This window comes from Mesoplodon bidens, assembly GCF_964165515.1.
Source record: "Mesoplodon bidens genome assembly, chromosome: 4".
Taxonomy (NCBI): domain Eukaryota; kingdom Metazoa; phylum Chordata; class Mammalia; order Artiodactyla; family Ziphiidae; genus Mesoplodon; species Mesoplodon bidens.
Window position 1 is genome coordinate 144,209,021 of NC_138160.1, and position 25,877 is coordinate 144,234,897.

The following is a 25,877-nucleotide window of genomic DNA, read 5'->3' on the forward strand; positions in this document are numbered from 1 at the left end:
GAGGGCCGGGCGCTCGGGCGGCGGCGCGCTGAGGACGCACGGGCGGCGGGACGCTGGGACAGCGGCGGCCGGAGCGCGCGAGGCGAGTAGGACCCGGGCTGGGTCGGGGTTCGAGTCCGGTTCGGGGTTCGAGCGTGGTCCCCACCCCACCCACCCCACCCCTAACCCCGGGGCGCGATCTCGCCGGTCTCTACCAGCTGCTGCCTCCAACTCCATCATCTATGCCCAAACTTTCCGGACTTTGAGTGTCTTGGTCCCGCGCCTCTGCCCCGTCCTCATCTTTGACCCTGTCTGTCCCTGCTTGTCTCCCCCAACCCCATCCTCCATCCGTACCTCCCTGCCCCTTTGCCCCATCACTGCCTCCCCTCTGCCCCTCTCCCCTGTCTCCATCCTCCTTTCTACCTCTGTCCCGCCTCCCCACCCCACCCCCACCCGGTCCTCCCTCGCCCTCCTCCGCGGCCGGGCCGGAGCCAGGCCCAAGCGGCGGGAAGGCGGCCGGGCGTCCGGCCGGGCTGGGCCTCGGCCTGGCGGCTGGGCCGGCGTGGGGAGCAGCAGCTGTTTGCCATTAGCTGGGGACCCCGCAGGCCCCGCCCCTACCCTGTACGGGGCGGGGTCCTCCTCGCCCCCGTCTTTGAGGCGGGGAGAGGAGCGGGAAGACCCCAGAGACGTCCAGGCTGGTCTGGGAGGGGGGCTTTAGGGAGACCCCGCCGGACATCCAGGCCTGCCCGGGACCCCCCGCCCCTTCCCTGAGCCTCCCACCTGTCCCCTCTTGGAGTGTCCTGTCCCTTTCTCTCCATGTGTCTCTGTCCTATCCCGTGTCCTCCCTTTTCTCCAGGGGTCCTATAGAGGGAGAGGAGTCTCAGCCACAGACACCCACCACCATTACACTTTCCCCCACAATCTGCTTTCTCCACCTTGAGTCAGTCACCGGCCCACGTGGAAGACGGTCAGATGGCTGGAGACTCTCAGACCTCAGTCTCTCTGCCTGGGAAATGGGCAGAGGAATGTGGCAAGGGGGTTAAGGGTGGCTTGGCTGGCAGTGGGGGAATCTACCAGGCTTAGGATTCAAATCCAGCTAATTCCCCCTTCAGTGACCCTGGGCAAGTCACTGTGTATTTCTGTGTCCCCATACACCGCATCTGTAAAACAGGTTGATAACTACCCACCTGGTAGGGTTGTCATGATGATCAAATGAGTTGCCGGGATGATGATTATAGTTATTACTGTTATTCGCCTCACACCCTCCACCTCCAGGGTTCCACACCGGGGACCGTTCCTGGTCCCTGCCTCCCGTCTATCTCAGGTCCCCAGAAACTTTTTTTAAATTAACTTTTATTTTATCAGCCGCGCCACGCATCATGCGGGATCTTAGTTCCCCAGAGATTGAACCTGCGCCCCCTGCATTGGAAGTGCAGAGTCCTAGCCACTGGACCGCCAGGGAAGTCCCTGCAGAAAATATTTTTGATCACCTCCCTGTTGTGCATGGGATGGCCCTCCAGGCAGCTGGAAAACCAAATTTCCTACAATTGGGTGACTGTGTGTTCCAGGCATTGAAAGACAGAGAAGTGAGGACAGAGACGTGGAGAGACAGGGAGAGAGAAGTGAAGAGAGACACAGAGAGACAGAGACGTGGAGAGACACAGAGAGACGTGGAGAGACGAAGCAAGACGCTAAGCAAGGAGGGTGTGAGACAGGAGAAGCTTGGCTGCCCCTGGAGCCCCGGCCCCGCCTTCATGCCCAGCAGGTGCCCCACCTGGCCCATCCTCCCAGGTACCCACTGCCCCAGCACCTGCAGCTTGCAAAGGGTCCTCTCTGGTGGTGGGATGGGCCGGGACCTCTGCAGCAGGGTGGCTAGGGGTCAGACAGCAGAAAGAACTGGCCAAACTCAGGTGGAGTGTTGGGGACAAAAGTGCCCTGGCCGGCCTCCAGGGCTGGGGGGAGCAGGTTAGTGAGAGGCCCTGCTTGTCCCTCCCCTTTGAAGCCTCCAGGCACCCCCTCTTACTTCCTCTCCCCACCCCCATGACTTCTTGGACCTCCACCCGGCCTTCTATCCCCGCCGCACCCCCCCCCACGCGCCCCCCCCCAGCCCTGAGCCGGACGCGTCCTTGGTCGGGGGTGGGGGCGGTGGGGGGGGCAGGAAGTTCTCGTGTAGCCCGGCAGCGAAACTGTTTATTTTTAGAGAAAATTGTTTCCATAAAGGGAAAAGGCTTTGCTCCTCGCTGCCTCCCCCCAACTTTCCCTACCGCTCCCCACCCGCACCGCCTGGCCTGACCCAGCTCTGTTTTGGGGTCCCTTACCCTGATCTCTATTTCTCTTTGTGCCCCTGTGTCTCTGTCTCCTCCGATCCTAGCAGGAAGGCTGTCTCCCCACGAGTGCCCCAGCCCTCGGTCCACCTAAGCCCCCATCTGTCCCAGCAGCCAGCTCTTGCCTGGGCTAAGGGGAGGGGGCTCAGGAAAGGTGGGGCCTGTCAGGCTTAGGGCTCCTCCTCGGCCCGGGAGCCTTGTGGAGGCGGGGCTGTGGGAACAGCTGGAGCCTGTCCAGGGGCCGGACAGATGTGCGGGCAGACTGTGAGTTTTGGTTTCTTTGTTCCAGGCTCTGGGGGCACCCCACCCCTTTCCACAGCCAGGCTGGGTGTGCACCTATGAGAGGGTCCCACGCCCAGGGGAAGGGAAAACTTGGAGGGGGGGTGGAGGGGGCAGAGGGGAGAGGTGGCCACATCTCCTCCCCTCCCCCTGCAGATTCCCAACTGGGGGGGGGGCTTCGTCACACCCTCTCCCCAGGTAAGCCTCAGCCCGTGCTGCAGGTGGTCTGACTCACAGTCCCCCAAGTGACCCTTGAGGAGCGTCTGCAGGCAGGAGGATGGCCCAAGTCCTGCACGTGCCAGCCCCCTTCCCAGGTCAGGAGTCTCACGGGGAAGAGGGCCCTGCCCTGGGGTTGGAGGTGGGGGAGGGGAGACACGGCCTGGGGGACGGGAGAGGGCCCTACTGAGGAGGCTGAGGGTAGGACGAAGCCCTGCCCTGAGGGCCTGAAGAGGGACAACTTGGTTCTCCTCTGGAGAGTCTGAGTGGGGAGACAGGGTCCTGTCTTGGTTGGGAGGTTGGAGGCACAGCCCTTCCCCGAGAGGGTCTGAGGGGGTGACAGGGCCTTGCCCTGGCCGGGGGAGGCTCGGAGACCGCAGACACAGCTGAGCAGTTGAGCACCCGGTGGGCTCCCATCCTTTGGGCAGATAAGCCTTGACCCTCCCAGGGGCATCAATTTGCCCCGAGGAGGGGACCGCAGTGTTCAGAGGCGCTGGCCTTTCCTCCCACCCCAGGGACCCCCGGCCCAGCCTCCCCGCCCACCTTCCCCTCCAAGGAGCCCGACCTGCCCTACTCCGTGGAGACGCCCTACGGCTACCGCCTGGACTTGGACTTTCTCAAGTACGTGGACGACATCGAGAAGGGCCACACGCTGCGGCGGGTGGCGGTGCAGCGCCGGCCCCGCCTCGGCTCCCTGCCCCGCGGCCCTAGCTCCTGGTGGACGTCCACTGAATCCCTGTGCTCCAATGCCAGCGGGGACAGCCGCCACTCGGCCTACTCCTACTGCGGCCGAGGCTTCTACCCGCAGTATGGCGCCCTGGAGACCCGCGCCGGCTTCAACCCGCGCGTGGAGCGCACGCTGCTGGACGCCCGTCGCCGCCTCGAGGACCAGGCGGCCGCCCCCACCGGCCTGGGCTCCCTGACCCCCAGCGTGGCTGGCTCGACAAGCTCACTGGTGGGCGTGGGGCTGCCACCCCCGACGCCGCGGGGATCGGGACTGTCCACGCCGGTGCCGCCCAGTGCTGGGCACCTGGCCCACGTGCGCGAGCAGATGGCGGGGGCCCTGCGGAAGCTGCGGCAGCTGGAGGAGCAGGTGAAACTGATTCCCGTGCTCCAGGTGAAGCTGTCGGTGCTGCAGGAGGAGAAGCGGCAGCTCACGGTACAGCTCAAAAGCCAGAAATTCCTAGGCCACCCGGTGGGAGCCCGGGGGCGCAGCGAGCTCTGCCTAGACCTCCCCGAGCCCCATGAGGACCCGGTGGTGCTCGAGACCCGGAGCGTGGGCACCTGGGTCCGAGAGCGGGACTTGGGCATGCCCGACGGGGAGGCAGCCCTTGCTGCGAAGGTCGCCGTGCTGGAGACCCAGCTCAAGAAGGCGCTCCAGGAGCTTCAGGCAGCTCAGGCCCGGCAGGCCGACCTCCAGCCCCAGGCCTGGCCGCCACCAGACAGCCCAGTCCGTGTGGACACTGTCCGGGTGGTGGAGGGGCCAAGGGAGGTAGAGGTGGCGGCCAGCACAGCTGCGGGGGCCCCTGCACAGCGGGCCCAGAGTCTGGAGCCCTACGGGGCAGGGCTGCGGGCCCTGGCGACAACCGGCGGGGCCGAGAGCCCTCCTGTGTTCCGCAGCCACGAGGTGGTAGAGACAGTGTTCCCAACACCCCCTGCATCCACCAGCAACGTCCACCTGGTAAAGAAGATCAGCATCACAGAGCGCAGCTGCGATGGGGCAGCAGGTGAGCCTTAGTGGGCTGGGGCAGGTGGTGGAGGGTCCCTCCTTCTTCCCCTGAATGCCGGGGTCCAGCCCCAGCCCTGTCCTTCTGCCAGCTCTCAGAGCCTCGGTCTCTTCGTGTGTGAAAAGGGGACACTTATGCTGCTGACTCAGTACCTCTAGGGACCATGAGAAGAAATTGGGTGTCTGTTAAGCGTGTGTGCTCATGTCTAGCGCATTGTAAATGTCTGGAAAACAGGAGGTATATGGGGGAGGGTCCTCAAGGCTGTTGGCTGCTGGGCAAAAAATCGTCCCTGATTGGCAGAAACCAATCTCAGACTATGAAAAGGAAATGTGTTGTTCATGTAACTTAGGGACGGCTTCAGGCATAGCTGGATCCAGGTACTCAAATATCCTCAGGAATCTCTAACTCCCTCTTTCTCTTCCTCTGTGCACCCTGGAGCCTTCTCTCTCAGGCAGACAAAGGTAGCCCCACCACTCTGGGCACCTGTCCTTGCAGCTCAGTGGAAAGGGAGCCCCTCAATCCAGATAGCACCAAGAAAAATCCCAGGGGTGGCCCTCCTTGGCTGGCTTGGGTCATATGCCCATCACTGAGCTAATCACTGTGTATCTCACTGCCCAGGCCCAGATCCTGGGGGTAGAGGAGCCCCACCCAAGTCCTGAGGGAGGAAGGGGCTGCTCCCTGGAGGAACTGCTGAGTCCTCATTCCAGGAAAGGGGATGTGGGATGTGCAGAATGGCAGCTGTCCCACCACCGCCGTCCTGAGGCCCCTGGGAGGAGCTCCCAGAATGATTCATCATAATAACAGCTGTTCTTTATCGAATACCAGTCTGGTGCTGAGGGCTCTGATAAGTGTTTCACCTACAGAGGAGGTTAAGACAGTGGGCTGTGCAGCCAGGCAACCTGGGTTCAAATTTCACTTCTTACTGTGTGACCCTGAATGAGAAGCTTCACCTCCCTGGGCCTCAGCTTCCTTATCTGTGAAGTGGCATAATAATGACCCCCACCTCTAAGACTCTTGTGAATTAGTGCATACAGTAAGTGCTTAGCCAGTGCTTGTTGCTCCATCTACTAATGATTTTCAGGTCAATTCTTATTATAGCTGGGGAAACTGAGGCCTGGGGAGAAGCTTCACTTGCCCTGTGTCACACAGCCAGGATCTAAGCCCAGGCCATTCTGAACCTACAGCAGGGCCCCTACAGTGGGGCCCATATCCCCATCCCAGCCTTGAATGTCAGGTGGCCAGAGCCCATGGAGGGACCAGAGGGCACAAGCTGGGGGGCAGGGACCCAGCTGTGTTTTCTTGCGTCCCCATGTTGTTCCTGGACAGCTCTGGACTCCACCCTTCTGTTCTGTGTCTATCCCAAACACCCAGCCCTGCGACCCTGGCCCCCAGCCAGAGGCCCCGCCCTGCCCAGCCTCGGGATCTCGAGAGGCAACCTCCATTCCAGACATGCCTTTCAGGGCAGCCATGGGGCCTTCTGCCTGCAGAACACACAGACCTAGCAATGTCCCCACCCTGTGCAATCTGCCGCCCCTGAGAAAGTTCTACTTTGTGTCTCGCTTAACTCCTTCTTGCTGCAATCAGCCCTAATCTCTGCCTTGCTTGGGTGGAACTGGTGTGTGCTAATTCATTTTGATACCTTCTCATCCGGCAGACATTTATTGAGTGCCTGCTATGAGCCAGACTCTTCCAGGCACGGGGGACACAGCAGTGAACAAGACAGACAAAAGCCCCTGCAATAAACAAATAAGAGACCACCAAAAACATGTGAAGAAAAATAATTTCAGAGAACACGTTTGGAGCAAATAAAATGGGCATGGGGTGGGTGGTGGTTGGATGGGGTGGCAGCCTGTGTTCAAATTCTGGTTTCCCTGCTCCTTAGCTTTGTGCCCTTGAGCAAGCTGTTTAACCTCTCTGTGCCACATTTGCAAATTGGGGGTCCTGACAACCTGATGTCACCAGATCAGTGTGATCTTAAATGCATCAGTTGGTGTGAGTGTTCAGTATGGTATCAGGCGCTGGTAGGTTGCTCTTTGAACCAAGATGTGAAAGGAAAGAAGCAGCCGGGTGGCTGCTTGACAAGTGGTTTCTGTTTGTGTATTTGTTTTTCTATTTTTTGGCCACACCACAAGGCATGCGGGGATCTTAGTTCCCCAACCAGGTATCAAACTCACGCCCCCTGCAGTGGAAGCATGGCGTCTTAACCACTGGACCGCCACGGAAGTCCTTGATGAGTGTTTGGACCATGTGTTCTTTTAGGTCGGTCAGCTCAATGGGTAGGTCAGGGAGGACTCCCTGGAGGAGGAGGCAGGAAGGAGCCCAGCCTCTCTGACATCTAGAATTTGCTTGCTGCAGCCAAGGGCAGGGAAGGTGAGAGGCGGCCTTCCCCTCAGGCTGGCAAAGGTGGGTGGGGCAGGCAGAGGCCTGGAGACCCCATAAAGTCTCATTCACCCCTCACCTTTCAAAGGCACCACAGAGAGATTAGTGGGAGAAGGGGTAGCCAGGCACGTGCATCCGTGAGATCTCTCCAGGGCTTTGAAATTTCCTGTGCTCTTGTTTGAAACACAGTCCTATGAAAGCAATTCATATTGTTTGTGGAAGGTTTGGAAAGTACAGACGAATCTAGAACACAAGATAAACCCACCACCACCCAGACACAGCAGCTGTCAACACTTCTGCTGCTTTCCTTCTGATTTTATTTATTTATTTATTTATTTTTGGCTGTGTTGGGTCTTCGTTTCTGTGCGTGGGCTTTCTCTAGTTGCGGCGAGCGGGGGCCACTCTTCATCATGGCGCGCGGGCCTCTCACTGTCGCGGCCTCTCTTGTTGTGGAGCACAAGCTCCAGACGCGCAGGTTCAGCAGTTGTGGCTCACGGGCCTAGTTGCTCTGCAGCATATGGGATCGTCCCAGACCAGGGCTCGAACCCGTGTCTCCTGCATTGGCAGGCAGATTCTCAACCACTGAGCCACCAGGGAAGCCCCCTTCTGATTTTTTTTAATGCAGAAAATAATATGTATTTTTCAAGTCTGGCAACATATAGCTGATGGAATTTGTTGTGTTGCTTTATTTTATATTTAAAATCATTTAGGCAGCCCTTACAATGGGGCAGGGCATCATTTGATGCCCTTTTTGTATTTTAATTCATTTACACCCCCTGCACCGCTATGAGGTGGGTAGTGTTTTATCTCCATTTTACAGATGAGGAAACTGAGGCACTGGGAGGTAAAGGAATTTGCCCACAGTTTTCAAAGCCAGGATTTAAACTCTCTGATTTCTTTAATTTAACATTATCCCAGGGCCATTTCATCACATTGTTAAAAATTCTTGGGGGAATTCCCTGGCGGTCCAGTGGTTGGGACTCTATGTTTTCACTGCCAAGGGTGTGGGTTCAATCCCTGATCAGGGAACTAAGATCCCGAAAGCTGCAAGGCGCAGCCAAAAAAAATTCTTGGGACATGCTATTTATTTTTTAACAGTCGGTGACTCTTTACTGTCAAAGATGCTATGCAAATGTCCTTCTATGGGAACCCTTCACCCCCCCCCTTTTGTTTTTGGAAGCCACTCACCAAGTGGCTTCCAGGGATCTGAGTTCCTGGACCAGGGATCGAACTTGGGCCCTCTGGACTGCAGAAGTCCCTGGAAGGGCATTTTTAAAGGACCATGATGTCTGTTACCAAATTGCTTTACACACACACACACACACACACACACACACACACCCTCCGTGTACAGGTTGGCCAAGTGATTTAAATTTTTTTTTTGCGGTACGCGGGCCTCTCACTGTTGTGGCCTCTCCCATTGCAGAGCACAGGCTCTGGACAAACAGGCTCAGTGGCCATGGCTCACGGGCCCAGCCACTCCACAGCATGTGGGATCTTCCCGGACCGGGGCACAAACCCGTGTCCCCTGCATTGGCAGGCAGACTCTCAACCACTGCGCCACCAGGGAAGCCCCACATTTTTAATGTATACATTTTGATGAGTTTGGCTTCTCAGTTCTGCCTTTGTAGCACTTAAGCAGGTTTAGCCAATGCATAAATGAAAGAGCATGGCTGTGTACCAATAAAACTCACTGTGGGGACACTGAAATTTCAATTTCCTATCATTTTCATGTGTCCCAAAGAGAATCCTTCTTTTGATTTTTTCCCAAACATTTAAAAATGTAAAAACTGTGTCCATGGGCCGTGATTCAGCAACCGCTCCTCAGTCATACACCTCCACCCCACTGTAATATCTTTCCTTGCAACCCATCTTCCAGAAGCTTAGATATTTGAGTGTTCTTGAAAAATATGGCCTATGCTTGTTTAATTTCCTAAAATGGTATTGTGCTTTAGGGAAAAAAAAATCTCATTCTGTTTCTTATTTTTTCCTCTCTACACACTATTTTGGAACTCTCCACCCTGATGTTTATAAATCTGGTTTGTCACTTTTAATGACTGCGTAGATTTCTGCCCTAGGTATGTGCTACACTTTCTTATCTGATCCGCCCCTTGGTGGGCCCCCGGGTTACTTCCAGCTCCTGGCCGCTTTGAACAGTATGGCGCCATCCTCACATGTCCCCTCTGGTGGGCTTGCTGGGTCACAGGGAATGTACAACTTCACTCCAGATTTTGTCTTATCCTCTTCGGAAAAGGTCTCCCTGTCCACGTTCCCACCAGCCATGCTTGGGCCTGAAGTGCCCACTTCCCTACATCTGCACTAACATGCAGTTTTACCTATCTTTCTAATTTTTTGCCCATCTGACACTGGTGCAAGGTGGTATCTGCTTGGGGTTTTTTCGTTTTTTTTTTTTTTTTTTAATTGGGATATAGTTGTTTTACAATGTTGTGTTTGTTTCATATCTCGTTTTAATTTGCATTCCTTTGATTTCTGGTGAGGTTGAACATCACCATATAAGTTTAACAAGAATCCTTGGTGAGTTGCTTAGTTTTAGCCTTTGTCCATTTTTCTTTGGGCAAGTTTGAGATGTTCGTGGCATATTTCAGAATAGAGGTTGGCAAACTACAGCCTGCAGGGCCAAATCCAGCCCACTGCCTGTTTTTATATAGCCCATGAGCTAAGAATGGTTTTTATGTTTTTAAATGGTTGAACAATGTGAAAAGAATAACATTGTGTGATATGAGCAAAATTATATGAAATTCTAATTTATTAGAACACAGCCACGCCCATTCATTTATGTACTGTTTAGGGCTGCTTTTGTACTCTTTGCAGCAGACCTTATGGCCCGCATAGCCAAAAATATTTATTATCTGGCCCTTTACAGAAAAATTTTGTTGACTCCTATTCTAGAAAGTAATTCCTTGCCTGTTTTTGGCATTATGACTATCTTCCCACAGCCTGTATTCTTCTGTAGATTAACTTTGTCTAAGAGGTTTTTTTTTTTAAACCAAATAGAAATCTTCATGTTGATGTAGTTAAACCCATCGTATTTTTCTTTTTTTAATTTTTGATATTTTCTGCTTTACTGAGATAATTGACATATAACATTATATCAGTTTAATGATTGGATATATGTATATACTGCAAAATGATTACCTCAATAGGTTTAATTAACATCCATCACCTCACAGAGTTACAGGGTTCTTTTCTTGTGATGAGAACTTTTAAGATCTCTCTTAGCAACTTTCAAATACACATCAGAGAGATTGCGGGTTTGGTTCTAGACCCCCTGCAGTAAAGCGAGTCACACAATTTTTTGGTTTCCGAGTGCATATGAAAGTTATGTTTACACTGTAGTGTAGTCTATTAAGTGTGCCGTAGAATTAGGTCTAAAAAAATAATGTACATACCTTAATTAAAAAATACTTTATTGCTAAAAAACGCTAACCATCATCTGAGCCTTCAGCGAGTCATAACATTTTTGCAATAGTCACATCATACATCACTGACCACAGGTCACCATAACAAATATAATAATGATGAAAAAGCTTGAAATATTGTGAGAATTAACAAAATGTGACACAAAGATACAAAGGGAGCAAATGCTGTTGGAAAAATTGTGCCAATAGGCTTGCTCGATGCAGGGTTGCCACAAACCTTCAATTTGTAAAAAAAAGTGCAGTATCTTCAAAGCACAATAAAGTGAAGCTCACTAAAAGAAGGTATGCCTGTATCTTATACCTGGAGGTTTGTACCTCTGGACCACCTTTACCCATCCCACCCATCCCCTGCTTCTGGCAACCATCAATCTGTTCTCTGTATCTATGAGGTTTTTTTGTTGTTTTTGTTTTTTTTATTCCACATTTAAGTGAGATCACCTCATACTTTTCATATATGATCAGTGCTCAGAGGGCTTTTTAAAGGGATCTTTCCCCTTCTTGAGGCCACTGATATTCTGCCACATTTTCTTCCTGTAGCTTTGTCATTGTGCCTTCATATTAGTCCTTCGGAGTTTATTTTTTGCATAAGGTGTGAGGTAGGGATCCAGCCTGATTTTTCTTGGGCAGAGTAAGCTGCTTTCCCTACACCACCCCACAGAGCTCACCCTTGACCACTGATTTGCGGAAAGCCCTCTGCTTTACCCCAAGTTCTTTCAGAGAGGGTCTGTGCTGGAACTCCTTTCCTTTGGCCCATTTCTTCTTGCAACCATGCCCTGCTGATTTGATTATTGTGACTTTGGGAATATGTGGTACTCTCTCCTAAGCCAGCTTCCCCATCCCTGCCCATTTTTGTAAAATTAGCTGGCCATGGACTTTTGTTCTTCCTTATAAATTTTGGTAACAGTTTGCTCCATCTCCCAGTAGAATAACAATAATAACTTTTATCAGTTTTGTTATTGTTATTTTAGTGTTGCAGTGTCTGACCTTGAACTTCTCAAGCTGGAAGGAGCCATGCTTTTCCCTCTGGGCAGAACGGGCCATACAGCTGCACCACTTCACTTCTTTTTTTTTTTTCACATTTAAAAAAATTGCGGTAAAATACGTATAACATAAAACTTACTCTCTTAACCATTTTTTTTTTTTTTTTTTTTTTTTTGCGGTACACGGGCCTCTCACTGTTGTGGCCTCTCCCATTGCGGAGCACAGGCTCTGGACGCACAGGCTCAGCAGCCATGGCTTGCCGGCCCAGCTGCTCCGCGGCATGTGGGATCTTCCCGGACTGGGGCACGAACCCGTGTCCCCTGCATCGGCAGGCGGACCCTCAACCACTGCGCCACCAGGGAAGCCCTCTCTTAACCATTTTTAAGTGTCCAGTTCAGTGGCAATAAGCACATTCACACTGCTGTCCAACCATCCCCACCATCTGTGTCCAGAACTTTTCCATCTTCCCAAATTGAATCTCTGCCCCATTACACTCACTCCCCAGCCCCTGGCGCCCGCCATCCTACTTTCTCTCTCTATGGATTTAACTCCTCTAGGAACCTCATATAAGTGGAATCATGCAGTATTTGTCCTTCTGTGACTGGCTTCTTTCACTGAGCATAGTCTGATTTGCTGAGTAACAAACCTCCCAGGTGTTTACATCAGGAGGCCTGAGTTCGGGCAACAGTGAGACTGTGAAGTGGCCCATCTGCCTTCTGATACGTTCCACGCACATAGTACTTTTGTTTGTTTGTTTGATGTGAATTTATTGACAAGGTTTAAAAAAAAAATCTGGAGATTCATGTAAAAACCCGGTGTTTGCTCTTGGTTCCCCATGGGAGTTGGAGCTCCCTGCTCAGGAATCCGCCTGGCCCGACTGGGCTGGGGCGCTGTCGGAAGCATTTATGGCCAATGTCTTATCCGTTCTGTGTGCCTTACTTCTGCTGAGTGTTTACTCCCCGTTCTCAGCTCAAGCTGAGTGTCGCCCATGGACTTGAGGAAGTAGTTACTGTGGATGTCAAAAAAAGTTAACCGTTAAAGGGAATTAAAATGAATTGGTCTGCAGAGCCCCTGGCCAGTTGGCAGGAAGGGGACATCCTAGGGAAGTGATGACACAGAAGCCACACGTGGCCTGGCCGGGCCGAGGGTTGGTGGGGGAACCTGAGTGGGTTCCGAGACCCGGGCAGCCACTCCAAGTGGCAACTGGACTTTTGTTTCTAGCTCCAGGCTGGTGATCCGGGGCTGGAGCTGTCTGCCGAGGCCACTCCCGTTTGTGCAGTGGGCACCCTCAGGGCCCAGGTCCTATAATGTCACCTTTGTTCTCAGACCAAACTGGGCGGGTTTTTTTCTAATGATGATAAAATACACATAACATAAAAGGTATCATTTTTGCCATGTTTGAGTGTCCAGCTCAGTGGCATTAAGCACATTCACATTGTTGTGCAACTGTCCCCACCCTCCATTCCCAGAACTTTTTCATTGGCCCAAACTGAAACTCCACCTGGGTGGGGTTTTAGTTTTCATTTTCTAATAGCCCTTATTGTTTCTTTTTCGTGATTATTAAAAGGAACACCTGCTTAATTTCTTGTTTTTAATTTATTTACTTATTTATTTTTTGGTTACATTGGGTCTTCGTTGCAGTGCGCGGGCTTCTCATTGCAGTGGCTTCTCTTGTTGTGGAGCATGGGCTCGAGGCGCGTGGGCTCAGTAGTTGTGGCTCGCGGGCTCTAGAGCACAGGCTCAGTAGCTGTGGCGCATGGGCTTAGTTGCTCCGTGGCATGTGGGATCTTCCTGGATCAGGGCTCGAACCCGTGTCCCCTGCACTGGCAGGTGGATTCTTAACCACTGCGCCACCAGGGAATTCCCCTGCTTTATGTTAAGTAAAGAGAAGGAAGTGAAAAACAAAATGTTATCTACAGCACAACCCTACTTCTGTTAAAAAAAAAGTATAATATTAAATCTGATCAAAATATAGTTTACAATTCTCTTGAATTAACAAACGCTCTTCAAGTGCTCTTGATGTGCAGGTGTTGTTCTAAGCTGTCTCCCTCACATTACTGTCTTTAGTCTGCACAATGCCATGATGTAGGAAATGGTGTTTGTCCAAGGCACAGAGAGGTTAAGTGACTTGCCTGAGGTCACACAGCTCTTTTGTGGGAGATATGAGTCCCGACCATGACCACTATGCTTGGCTATAGTTTCCAGACAATATTCAGTATGAAGTCAGAGGGGGTCACAAGCCAGGATTATGGGGTCTCGTAGTCTTCCCTGACCCTGACCAGCTGCGAGGCAGGCAACAAACCAGGGTTGGAATGGATTCTGCCACTTGTTTGCTGGGTGACCTCAGGCAATCTGTACACCTCAATTTCCTCATCGGTAAATAATCCAACTTCTGCATGGGCTGGGAAGATTTGATGAAATAATTCAAGAATTAGCCCTTGGAGCACCTGGCCTGGGGTATGTGACCCCCCCACCCCCGCCAGGAGGTAGCTATTGTTACTGTTCTTGTTTTGCTATTGTTACCCACAGTAAGCGCCTCTTTTCCTGCCCCTTCAGGTCTCCCACAGGCTCCTGCAGAGTCATCCTTGTCACCCCCGGAGTCTGAAGGGGACTCCCTCGCGCAGCCAGAGAAGAACACAGGCCTGGTGCCTGCCCACGGCGCCACCAACAGGGAGCCTACCAGGCAAGCAGCCCCACAGGAGTCGGAGTCAGAGGAGGCCGGGGGTGCAGGTAAATGGGGTGGCCACCGAGAGGGTCAGGTGCCAGAGGCCCGGCATGGGGTCTGGCTTTGGGAGACCCTCACGACACCACGCTCCCCCACCAGGAGGGCCCCAGGCAGGTGTGCCAGCCATCATGAAGCGGAAAGAGGAGCCCGCAGACCCCGAGACCCACCGGGGGAGCCTCCAGTTTGTGGGGGTCAACGGCAGGTGAGAGAACCTGGTCTGAGCCCCTCACTTTATGGTTCATTCATTTAACCAAAATACAGTAGACAGACGAGGAAACAGAGGCACAACAAGGCCCCGTGGGCTGGCTCCAGAGCCTGTGCTGCAACCACTGCACCACACTACCCCTCGGGAGGTGCCGGACTCGGCTCCCTGCCCTGATGGAGCTCCCGGTCCACTGCGATCTTGGGCCCTAATAGGCGATCCCAACACGATTGGAGCAATGATGGGGGATGCTCAGGCAGTGGGGGGCCCAGGGAAATAACTGACGGAGGGGCGCACATATGCTGCAGGACAGGCAGAAGCTTGCGATGTGCAGAGTGGGAGGGGTGGGGGTCTCCTGATGGAGGGCAGAGCCTGGATAAAGACTCAGGGGTGGGAGGAAGCAGTGATGTGAAAAATGGGAGACCTGGGGCTTCCCTGGTGGCGCAGTGGTTGAGAGTCCGCCTGCCAATGCAGGGGACACAGGTTCGTGCCCCGGTCCGGGAGGATCCCACATGCCGTGGAGCAGCTGGGCCCGTGAGCAATGGCTGCTGAGCCTGCGCGTCTGGAGCCTGTGCTCTGCAACGGGAGAGGCCACAACAGTGAGAGGCCCGCGTACCGCAAAAAAAAAAAAAAGGGGGAGGCCTGGGGAACCAGGCCAGTTGGGGGCCTTGAATGCCAGGCCCAGAAGTTTAGATGTGTTTGGAGGTAGCAAGAAGCATGAGGGTCCTATTTGCAGTGGGGCAAGGGTCTGAATCAGTATAACACCTGTGTAAGGAGCAAAGTGTAAGAGGTACCAAAGGGTGGAAGGGAAAAGCAATGTCTCTCCCTGGCCCCCCCAAGCATGATCACAATGACGGCCAGTGTTTGTTGATCACTTACTGTGTGCCAGGTTCTATAAGCTACATCTCTGGAGCCCTGTGAGCTAGATACTGCCATTACCCCCCATTTAACAGATGGGGAAACTGAGGCCCAGAGAGGTCAAGTGCCCCTCCCCACCACCTGCAGTGTCTCCCCAGGTATGAGTCCTCATCCGAGGATTCCAGCACAGCAGAGAACTTCTCGGACAATGAGAGTACAGAGAACGAGGCCCCAGAGCCGGAGGAGAGGGTTCCGAGTGTGGTTGAAGCCCCCCAGCTCAGGCCCAAGGAGACGGCAAAGGCCAAGATCAGCCGGGAGGAGTGCCAGCTGTCCCGGGAGTCTCAGCAGGCGCCCACAGCTGAGGGGGCATCGGGATCAAGTGCGGAAGAGGAGATCCGGTCAGTTTTCTGTGTGGGAGGGATTTAGGCAGGGCCTGGGGTGACCTCTGCCTCAGATCCCCCCATTCAAACCCTCTGAGGGAAACTCCCATCAGTCATGCCCACCTTAGTCTGAATTAGTGAACAAGCACTTTCTCCTTCTGGGCATCTGAAGGTCTGGAGGCTTTGATAAAGGGCCTGATGGGGGCAATTTAGGGTGTTCAGGTTTGGGTTTAAAGGGCAGACCAAGTTTGTTCTTAAGCCACCCACCTTCTTTGGGACATTTGCCACACCTGTCCATCCTGTGTATGTCTCTTTTTTTTTCCCCGATAAAAAAAAAAAAATCTGTCCTCAGAGAAAGATTTCCATCTGCCACTGGCCACTTGGAATAAATTTTGGCCCACGTGTCCACTTTCTCCTGGGGTCTGTGTGCTCCCCATGTCTGCCCCTTGGGGTGCTGTGTAAAATTATGTCCCCAGGGAAAGGGGGTCTGAGATTCTAACACTCAGGTGAGCCCTGGCAGGACTGGGTGAGTGCCTTGGTGGAGAGTGTTGAGGGCCTATCCGAGCACCCCAGCTGGATGTGGGGAGTAGGGGGCACCCAGGAGGCTGTGGTGGGTGCTCCCAAGATCAACTCCCCATTTGTCTGCCCCCGGCAGGATGGAGCTCAGCCCCGACCTCATCTCAGCCTGCCTGGCCCTGGAGAAGTACCTGGAGAACCCCAATGCCCTCACCGAGCGGGAGCTGGTACAGTGGGGCCCTGGGCCTGAAAGCGGGGTGGGGGGGCTTTGTCCCTTCCACCCTCACCCTGGCTTCTCCTTGTGCTTTGGATCATGGGGACCCCAGGATCCTAGCTGGGAGCTTGTGGGGGGCTCCGAGGCTTGAGTCTTGGTCTTTGGAGAGGCTCCAGGGAAGCAGGGAGGGGCCGAGGATGATTGCCCGCCGGCAAACCCAGCCTTGGTTCCTGTTCCTTCAGGGGCTTGAGGGAAGGGGCTGCCATATTTCCCTTAATGGGTGTCTACACTTGCCTTTGAAGGTCACATCCAGGGTGGAGATGCTCACATCTTCTTCTGGGGGCGTACCTGGTACTGCAGTGTCTACACTTCCCTTAAGGGTTCTTGTCCAGGGCAGGGACACTACATTTTCCTCCAGGGGGGCTCACTGGGGTGGGGCACCCATGCTTCCCCTCAAGGCTCGGGTTCTGGGGGGCTTCGTCTGGGATGGGGTGGGCTTCCGTGGCCCTCACACCCCTTTCCTTCCCAATCTGCATCCAGAAAGTGGCCTACACCACGGTGCTGCAGGAGTGGCTGCGCCTGGCCTGCCGCAGCGACGCCCACCCAGAGCTTGTGCGGCGCCACCTGGTCACCTTCCGGGCCATGTCGGCGCGGCTGCTGGACTACGTGGTCAACATCGCCGACAGCAACGGCAACACCGCGCTGCACTACTCCGTGTCCCACGCCAACTTCCCCGTGGTGCGGCAGCTGCTCGACAGCGGTGAGCCCAGCGGGGTGGGGCCGGTGGAGACACTGCCCTCCTGGTCTGTGGGGGAGGCCACCCTCAGAGTTTGATGGAGGAGATGCTGCCCTCCCCATCTGATGGGGGAGACGCCGCCCTCCCAGTCTGAGGTGAGGGGGATACAGGCCCCACCTGTGGCCCCGGTGTACTGGAAAAGGCAGACATGGTCTTATGGAAAATATGTGGCCCGTCCCTCCCCACCCCGACCAATGACCCCTGTATAAGGAAGGTGACACCTCTGGAACCCTAGTCTGAGGGAAGGACATGGATGTGGCCTCTAGCCTGGGGCTTGGAGAGCAGATGTGGTCCTCAATTCGACATGAAGAAATTTGCTTTCAGGTTTCCCTGGTGGCTCAGTGGTTGAGAGTCCACCTGCCAATGCAGGGGACGCGGTTTCGTGCCCCGGTCCGGGAAGATCCCACATGCCGCGGAGTGGCTGGGCCCGTGAGCCATGGCCGCTGAGCCTGCACGTCCGGAGCCTGTGCTCCGCAACGGGAGAGGCCACAGCAGTGAGAGGCCCCCATATCGCAAAAAAAAAAAAAAAAAAAAGAAATTTGCTTTCCCCTAGTGTAATGGGGAAGACATAGCCCCCAGTCAGTCTGATGCAGGAGGCAGAGCCCACAGTCTCATGGAGGCGACTGACTAGGGGCTCTTCCAGATCAATGGGGGAGGCACAGCTTCTCCTTTCAGCCCTAAATGTGGGTGCCAGTATCCAGGGGGCCCCAGTCTGATGGAGGAAGCACAGTCTACACCTTTAGGAGCCCCTCCCATAATAGAGATGGAGACCCTAGGCCAGAATGGGGTTCTCAGTCCAAGAAAAAGGAGTAATTAGGCCAGGCCTAGACTGCTGGAGGAGGCATGATACCCAGTACTCATTATGGTCGTAAACAAGGCTTCCAGTCTGATGGCAGAGACATGGCCTGGTCCTCGGGGACCGCCCCCCCCACCCCAGCCTTAAGGCAGACCTGGCCAGCATCAGGGGTGTCTGAGGCCTGTTGTCCTTCTGGTCCCCTCCCTCAGGTGTCTGCCAGGTGGACAAGCAGAACCGTGCCGGCTACAGCCCCATCATGCTCACCGCCCTGGCCACCCTGAAGACCCAGCATGACATCGAGACTGTCTTGCAGCTCTTCCGGCTCGGAGATGTCAATGCCAAAGCCAGCCAGGTACAGGCCCTCGGCGCTGCAGACCGGGATAACTCTTCCCATTTATTAAGTCCTGGCCATACCCAAGCCCAAGGGGAGAATCCCCACTCCACAGGCAAAAAAACCAAGGCTCAGAGATGTATTCATTTCCTCAAGGTCAAACTAGAGGAGGGGGGACTTGAACCTGGGGGTCTAGCTCCCCATTCTTTTTTTTTTGGCTGTGTCACATGGCATGTGGGATCTTAGTTCCCCAACCAGGGATCTAACCTGCGCCCCCTGCGGTGGAAGCACGGAGTCTTAACCACTGGACGTCCAGGGAAGTCCCAAGAGCCCCATTTTTTTTTAAATTAATTTATTTTATTTATTTATTTTTGGCTGCATTGGGTCTTCGTTGCGGTGAGTGGGCTTCTCATTGTGGTGGCTTCTCTTGTTGCAGAGCACGGGCTCTAGGCATGTGGGCTTCAGTAGTTGTGTCATGCGGGCTCAGTAGTTGTGGCTCGCTGGCTCAGTAGTTGTGGCTCACTGGCTCCAGAGCACAGGCTCAGTAATTGTGGCACACGGGCTTAGTTGCTCCGCGGCATGCGGGTCCTCCCGGACCAGGGATTGAACCTGTGTCCCCTGCATTGGCAGGAGGATTCTCAACTGCTGCGCCACCAGGGAAGCCCCCGAGAGTCCCATTCTTAATGACCTGCCTGCCAGGGTGCCTCTGATACAGGACCTCATGGTGGAAATGGGGGTGTGGCAAGACATGGGGGTCCTCAGCTTTTCTTAAGCCGACGCCATCCCACATCCTCCTTGGTAATTCATTGACCAGCAACCGGACGCTGGGGACTTAAATGTTTGACAAGCAGGCACAGTCCCCACCCTCCTAAAGCTCACTAGCCAGCCAGGAGCTCCAGGAGCCTGAGCATTGGAGGCTTAGCGGGGGTTTGGACTCAGGGCTGTGGGAAGCCACCAGGGCAGGGGTGAGGACTGCTTTCTGGTTTGGAATCTCCCTTCGGCTGTATGTTGGGGAGCAGAAGCTGGGGACTGTGGAGGTGACTGGGGCATGGATGGGTGTCTGGGCAGAAGAGCAGGGCAGCCAGGACCCCATGGGAACAGCAAGGAGGGGAGAGACTAGCAGCAGCCTTACCGCAGCGAAGGAAAAGGGGGAGGTGCTGCCATGGTGCATAACAGGCAGACCCTCCTTGCTTTTTTACTGATTTTTTTTTAATTAAAATTTTTTTCTTGGTGGTTTACTTTTTTTTTAATTGAAGTATAGTTGATTTACAGCATTGTGTTAGTTTCTGGTGTACAGCAAAGTGATTCAGTTTTACATATATGTTCTTTTTCAGATTCTTTTCCATTATAGGTTATTGCCAGCTATTGAATATAGTTCCCTGTGCCATACAGTAGGACCTTGTTGTTTATCTGTTTTACATATAGTAGTTTGTATCTGTTAATCCCAAGCTCCTAATTTATCCCTCCCCCCACCTTTCCCCTTTGGTAACCATAAATTTGTTTTCTATGTCTGTGAGTCTGTTTCTGTTTTGTAAATAAGTTCATTTGTATCATTTTTTTAGATTCCACATATAAGTGGTATCATATGATAATATTTGTCTTTCTCTGACTTACTTCGCTTAGTATGGTAATCTCTAGGTCCATCCATGTTACTGCAAATGGCATTACTTCATTCTTCTTTATGGCTGAGTAATACTCCATTGTGTATATATGTACCACATCTTTATCCATTCATCTGTCGATGGACACTTAGGTTGCTTCCAAGTCTTGCCTATTGTAAAATTGCTGCTATGAGCATTGGGGTGCATGTATCTTTTTGAATTCGAGTTTTCATCCTTCCAGATGTATGCCCAGGTGGTTTACTTTTTAAAAGTTGAGGTGACGTGCACATAAGATTAACCCTTTTAAAGTGAACAAATCGATCCATACTGCTGTGCAACCCCCATCTCTGTCTACCTCCAGAACATCTTTACACCCTGATAGGAGACCCGGCACCCACAGCTGTCACTCCCATCCTCACTTCCCCAGCCCCTGGCCCCCTCCAGTCTGCTCTCTCTCTCTATGGATTTGCCTGTTCTGGATATTTTATATAAATGGAATCATGTAGTATTGTGTCCTTTTGTGTCTGGCTCCTATCATGGAGCATATTTTCAAGGTTCATCCAAGTTGCAGTATGCCTCAGGGCTTCATTTCTTTTTAAGGATGAATAATGTTCTGAAGTATGGATATATAAATTTCTTTATCCATTCATCCACTGATGGATGTTGATTTTTTTTTTACAGTGAAGTTTAACTGGCAGACAGAAAAGTGTACAACTCTTAGCTCAACACATTTTACTTATGTTTGCACCTGTGAGTTAGGAATCTGACTTAAGTGGGCATAGCGATGGGGAGGCACAGAGCATCTCCCCGAGGAGGAGACATTTAAGCTGAGACCTGAGGGAGGAGCCAGCAGGAGGAAGACGGATCAGCAAGTGCAAAGGCCCAGTGGTAGGAAGGATTATTTGAGATACAGAAGGAGGCCCGTGAGTGGAGGTACGGTTAGCGTCAGAGTACTCAGGAACCATGGATGGTTCCGGAGCAGGGGTGTCACCCTCTGGAGACTGCATGATCCATAAGCTGTTCCTTGCCCTACCCAGGCGGGGCAGACAGCCCTGATGCTGGCGGTCAGCCACGGGCGGGTGGACGTGGTCAAAGCCCTGCTTGCCTGCGAGGCGGACATCAACGTCCAAGATGATGACGGCTCCACAGCCCTCATGTGTGCCTGCGAGCACGGCCACAAGGAGATCACGGCGCTGCTGCTGGCTGTGCCCAGCTGCGACATCTCTATCACCGACCGCGTGAGTCCCCACCCAGGTGCGCTCCGGGGAGGGCGGGAACATGGTGCAGGGTGTCAGCATAGCAACTGATGCTTTGCAGGACGGGAGCACGGCTTTGATGGTGGCCTTGGATGCAGGACACAGTGAAATTGCATCCATGCTGTACTCTCGCATGAACATCAAGTGCTCGGTGAGTCTTGGCCTGGGCAGGGCAGGGGGTGCGGGGCTCTGGGAAGGGCTGGTGTATGGGGACCATCCCAAGGGCTGCATGGTCAGCTGCTTGTTGAACCTTCACGGTGCCCCCATGAGGAAATAAGGCACGAGAGCTGAGACTGCATGGTTATGGTTGGCATCACGGTACTCGAACCCGGATCTGTCTAGTTCCAAATCATGCTCTTAATTACCACACAGAGGACTTTGGCGTGCCTCCCAAGCATGATTTCTGGAACCTTCCACAATAACCCAATTCAGTTGCATACTGTTACTATTACCATTTTTCAGGTGGGGAGGCTGACGCTTTGAATGGTTACATTCCTGGCCCAAAGTCTCACAGACAGGAAGGGGTGGAGAGACCTTGGGGTCTGAATCCAGACCACGGGCAGGAGCCTCTCTGCCCTCTCCTCTTCACCCCTACCTTGTACCTGCCCTGGCCTCCCCAGGCACATCTGGGGCCAGGTTCAAGGGTGGCGTGGTGGGCGTCAACCACAGCAATTCCCCAAATGGTCTAGGAGAGAAAAGGTTGCTGAGACCTAAGCCATTTAGCTCCTGACTGGTTTCCAGCTTCTTCCTGAGGCTCCGAGTCTTTCCGTCTTCACTCCGTAGGGTGTTAGGACACCTGAGCCTCAGTTGTGGTGCTTAGGGGATCCCCTTGGGATCAGCTGTGGGCCTCCATGTCCTCAGCTGGAAAATGGGGGATGATGGGGCTGGGTGCTGTCCTGCTGTCTGATATGTGGTCCTGCTTCCCAGGGCTCCTGAGGGATGAATCCCACTCCTCCATCATTGTCCCCCTGGACCATTGCCGCTGCCTCCGCTCTGCTTCCCTGGCTCCCACCCTCACTGTCCCCTCCACTCTGTTCTCCCCACAGCGGCCAGACGCTACTGTGAGCACCTGAGTCGGGCTACATTCCTCCTCTGTTCACAGCCCTCTGTGGCTCCCACCCCACTTAGAGAAAAAAGCAAAAGTCATCTCCAGAGCCCACCAAGCCCTGCTCAACACCCCTCACCTCCCCCCACTCTCTTTCCTCTCCCCCTCGCTCACTCTGCTCCAGCCACACTGGCCTGATCGCTGCTCCTGCCTCAGGGCTTTTGCACTTGCTGTTTCCTCTGCCTGGAACACCCTGCCCCTTGGCTGGACCCCTAACATCCTTCAGCTCAGACGTCACCCTCCCCAACCGCCCACTCTCCACTTTCATTGCCTTCCACCCTTTATCCTTCAGGAAAAACCCTCCACTGCATTCATCTGTGTGCTGCTCTGAAGCATCTCCCCAACGTCACCTCCTTGAGGCCAAGAAACCAAGGCCTCTTGTGTTCACTCACTGCAGGCACGGGGCCAGCCAACAAAGTCGGCGCCTCATAGCACAGGAAAGGATGCCAAACTAAAGGAATTCTGCCTCTCGTTTCAGTTTGCCCCGATGTCGGATGAGGAGAGTCCTGCGTCATCCTCCGCAGAAGAGTAGCCGTGAGAGGGGCCCGAGGCGCCTCTCCCAGGGGCCAGGCAGCCCCAGAGCGAACCATCCCTGGTCCCTCATCCCCTCCCTGGCCGGCCCCCACTCTACCCACCAAGGCCCAAGTCTCAAATGCAAGTGGGGTTTTCTTCTGCTTCCCCAGGGAGCCCCCAACAGCTCTGAGACTTCAGCCGAAAGCAGGTTTTTCCCAGTACCCCGGTTCAAAGCAGCCGCAGCGCAGACCGAAGCTAAATTCTTATATAAATTGGCGCCAGTGGCTGATGCTGGGGCGTGGGTTTGCGAAGAACACTGAGAACAATCAACTGGCAATTAAGGATGGAGGAGGGTGAGAGGGAGAAATATTGTATTTCTGAATCATGTTCGGGGAAGGGGGGAAAATTTGAAAGTCACTGGAATCGCATATTTTCATTTTAATCCTCAATGTGATTACGCACGGATCACGTCTGGAGTGGCCTAATGCGCCCCCCACCCCCGCTCGCTCCCCTACATTTAATTGTTTGGTATATAATAGCATTTTGTCCACTTCGCCCTCCCCAGACGGCTTTCTTGGTGGAATTTTCTTCTGGTTTCTTCACAAAGCAGACCCTGTCTTTGTCACCCGGGGCAGGAAGTTTATAGTCGTTTCTTCTGCCTTCATGTTGCCACTGCCAGCGTCTCCCACGCCCTCATTCAGGTGGGGGACTCAGGACCCAGCAGCCAAGGTGTGCAAGTAGTTCATATCGAGAGATTACCCAGAAATCCGTCCCCTCCCCACATGGGGGCCCTGGCAAATACTCATTTTCCTAGAAAATCCTTTAGATGTGGAGACGCAGGAAATGAATCCGGTCCCCAGAGTGGTCCCTGCATCCCTAGGCTTAGAACGCCAGTAGCAGGGCCATCCTTTTTCTCCCCAGACTCCAGAATTTCTCTCCTCAAAGGAAAGAAAACAGGGCATGAGATTGTTGGCAAAGCATAGGACCAGTTCCAAAAACTCCATGTGTGCTCGATTAAAAGTTGGCTGCCCCCAAGGGCTCCCAGTGCAAACTTAAAGAGACAGGGCTTTGCCGAAAACCAAACAAGGGCCAGCTGGGTTTTTTTTTTTTTTTTTTAACAACATACAGGCTTTCCAGAGCTGCCTGGAACGGAGCCTGCTGGAAACGGGGCTCTCCCAACACACGTAGTTTCCTGCATGGCCTATTTTGTCCCCAGAATCTCAACAAAGTTTTCTTTCCTGTTCCTTCCTTTTGTGACCAAAAAAAAAAAAAAAAAAAAAGGGAGGGGGGAAGGGGGACAGGTTCCGAGCGTCAAAAAGTGCCTTGTGACCAGGGAGTAAGATCCCTAGTTCTTAGGTGTCCTGCCCTCTCTTGTCCAGTTCTCAGCTTAGCTGCTGGGGTGGAAGCCAAAACCCCAGCAGGACAGAGCAAGCCCTCGGCACTTACACGTTCATTCAATAAAGCCAAGTGCTGGCTTCTCTCCTAGAAAAGTAGGTTTCCTGGCTTGATGGAGTCTGGCTTGCTTTGATTTTGATGGAAGGGATGGTACCTAAGACAAGAGAGCTTAAATGGTCAAAGGAGAGAGACGTGCGTGCGTGCGTGCGTGCGTGTGTGTGTGTGTCGAGGAAACGAAAGAAACCCGAGCTGACTGGGGATGACCACTGACGAAGGCCACAGCTTTGGGCAGCTTTGAGAAGCGGTACAAGACTTGTGTGCCTGTGTGTCTGGCCCTGGAGCCGGTGGGTGTGTTTATTTTAAGCTTTTAGAAGCAGTTCATTGACACCCCCTATAAGTCCATAGTTATCCCTGTGTTTCCTTCTCCCCAGCTTACCCACTGGACTTGGCATGGTAGGCTACAGGGGGTCCTGCCTCTGATCCCACTCTCTTCTCACATGTATTCATGACCTTTAACTTCACTTTCCAGCCACGGTACGTCCATAAAGACAGTATTACACTTAAATGAAGTATTCTTTTTTGTAATCGTTTTTTTAGAAAGTAAAGGAATTTAATAAAGCTACCTTATGATTATGCCAAAGCATCTGTGTCTGGTCTTTGTCTTACTGTACTCCTCTTGAAGCTTTAAAATAGATCTCTTTTTTAAAATGGATTTATTTGAACAATGTTCCAAGCTACAGAAAGGTGACAAGAATATTACAATAAACGCCCTTATGCTCTGCCCTACACTGGCACTATCCAATACTATAGCCACTAGCCACCAGCCATCTGCGGCAATTTCCATTTAGATGTAAATCAACTGTAATTACTTCATGGTCAGTAGCTGCATGTGGTTGGTGGCTACCCTATTGGGCTGCAGAGATACAGAACACTGCCATCATGGCAGAAAGTTCTAATCAAACCCACTGTGGGTGGGACTCCCCCGGTGGTGCAGTGGTTAAGAATCTGCCTGCAGGGCTTCCCTGGTGGCGCAGTGGTTGAGAGTCCGCCTGCCGATGCAGATGCAGGGGACACGGGTTCGTGCCCCAGAGCGGCTGGGCCTGTGAGCCATGGCCGCTGAGCTTGCGCGTCCGGAGCCTGTGCTCCGCAACAGGAGAGGCCACAACAGTGAGAGGCCCGCATACCGCAAAAAAAAAAAAAAGAATCCGCCTGCCAATGCAGGGGACATGGGTTCGAGCCCCGGTCCGGGAAGATCCCAAATGCCACAGAGCTACTAAGCCCGTGCACCACAACTACTGAGCCTGCGCTCTAGAGCCCGAGAGCCACAACTACTGAAGCCCGCGCACCTAGAGCCTGTGCTCCGCAACAAGAGAAGCCACCACAATGAGAAGCCCGCGCACCTCAATGAAGAGTAGCCCCAGCTCACTGCAACTAGAGAAAGCCTGCGTGCAGCAAGACCCAAAGCAGCCAAAAATAAATAAATAAATGTATTTATTTATTTAAAAAAAAATCCACTGTGGGCAGAAAAAAATGTTTACTAATTGTTTTTTCCTCATGACAAAAGAATTTATAGTGATTGTAAAACACAAAGTTTAAGCAATACAAAAACATTTGGCATAGTGGAGGGTGCCATGGTCCTACTTGGTAGAAATGCGTGCCATTGTCAATACTTTGGAGAATCTCCTGCCAAACCTTTTTCTTATAGGTTGGATATTAAAATACTTTGTTTTGCTGTTTTATTTTTTATTGAGGTGGCATATACCACTTGTGTACAAGTCGTGTACAGAAGTGTACAGCTCCATGGCTTTTTTTTTTGTGTGTGTGGTACGCGGGCCTCTCACTGCTGTGGCCTCTCCCGCTGCGG

General features: G+C 53.1%; 1 protein-coding gene across 4 annotated transcripts; it reads left to right on the forward strand.

Annotated features, from left to right (window-relative positions):
• On the forward strand, positions 1 to 24,653 carry KANK2 (KN motif and ankyrin repeat domains 2). 4 transcript variants are annotated; one of them, XM_081232140.1, is made up of 13 exons: positions 1 to 82; positions 1,548 to 2,567; positions 2,804 to 2,896; positions 3,314 to 4,525; positions 13,882 to 14,055; positions 14,150 to 14,252; positions 15,269 to 15,508; positions 16,146 to 16,233; positions 16,761 to 16,980; positions 18,022 to 18,164; positions 20,782 to 20,982; positions 21,062 to 21,151; positions 22,584 to 24,653. In XM_081232140.1, exons 3-13 carry the CDS (start codon positions 2,860 to 2,862, stop codon positions 22,635 to 22,637), a joined length of 2,562 nt encoding a protein of 853 aa, XP_081088266.1. In that variant the 5' UTR covers positions 1 to 82; positions 1,548 to 2,567; positions 2,804 to 2,859; the 3' UTR covers positions 22,638 to 24,653. The 4 variants fall into 4 exon arrangements, with proteins under 4 accessions (XP_081088266.1, XP_081088267.1, XP_081088265.1 ...); XM_081232141.1 differs by having other exon boundaries at positions 1,548 to 1,770; positions 2,781 to 2,896; XM_081232139.1 differs by having other exon boundaries at positions 1,548 to 1,770.
• Positions 24,654 to 25,877: the final 1,224 nt, after the last annotated feature.

Coding starts and splice junctions, on each gene's coding strand:
- KANK2 (XM_081232140.1), top strand. CDS start 2,860: ATGGCCCAAGTCCTGCACGTGCCAGCCCCCTTCCCAG. Junction 14,253..15,268: donor TTTGTGGGGGTCAACGGCAG/GTGAGAGAACCT, acceptor GTGTCTCCCCAG/GTATGAGTCCTCATCCGAGG. Junction 16,234..16,760: donor CCCTCACCGAGCGGGAGCTG/GTACAGTGGGGC, acceptor ATCTGCATCCAG/AAAGTGGCCTACACCACGGT.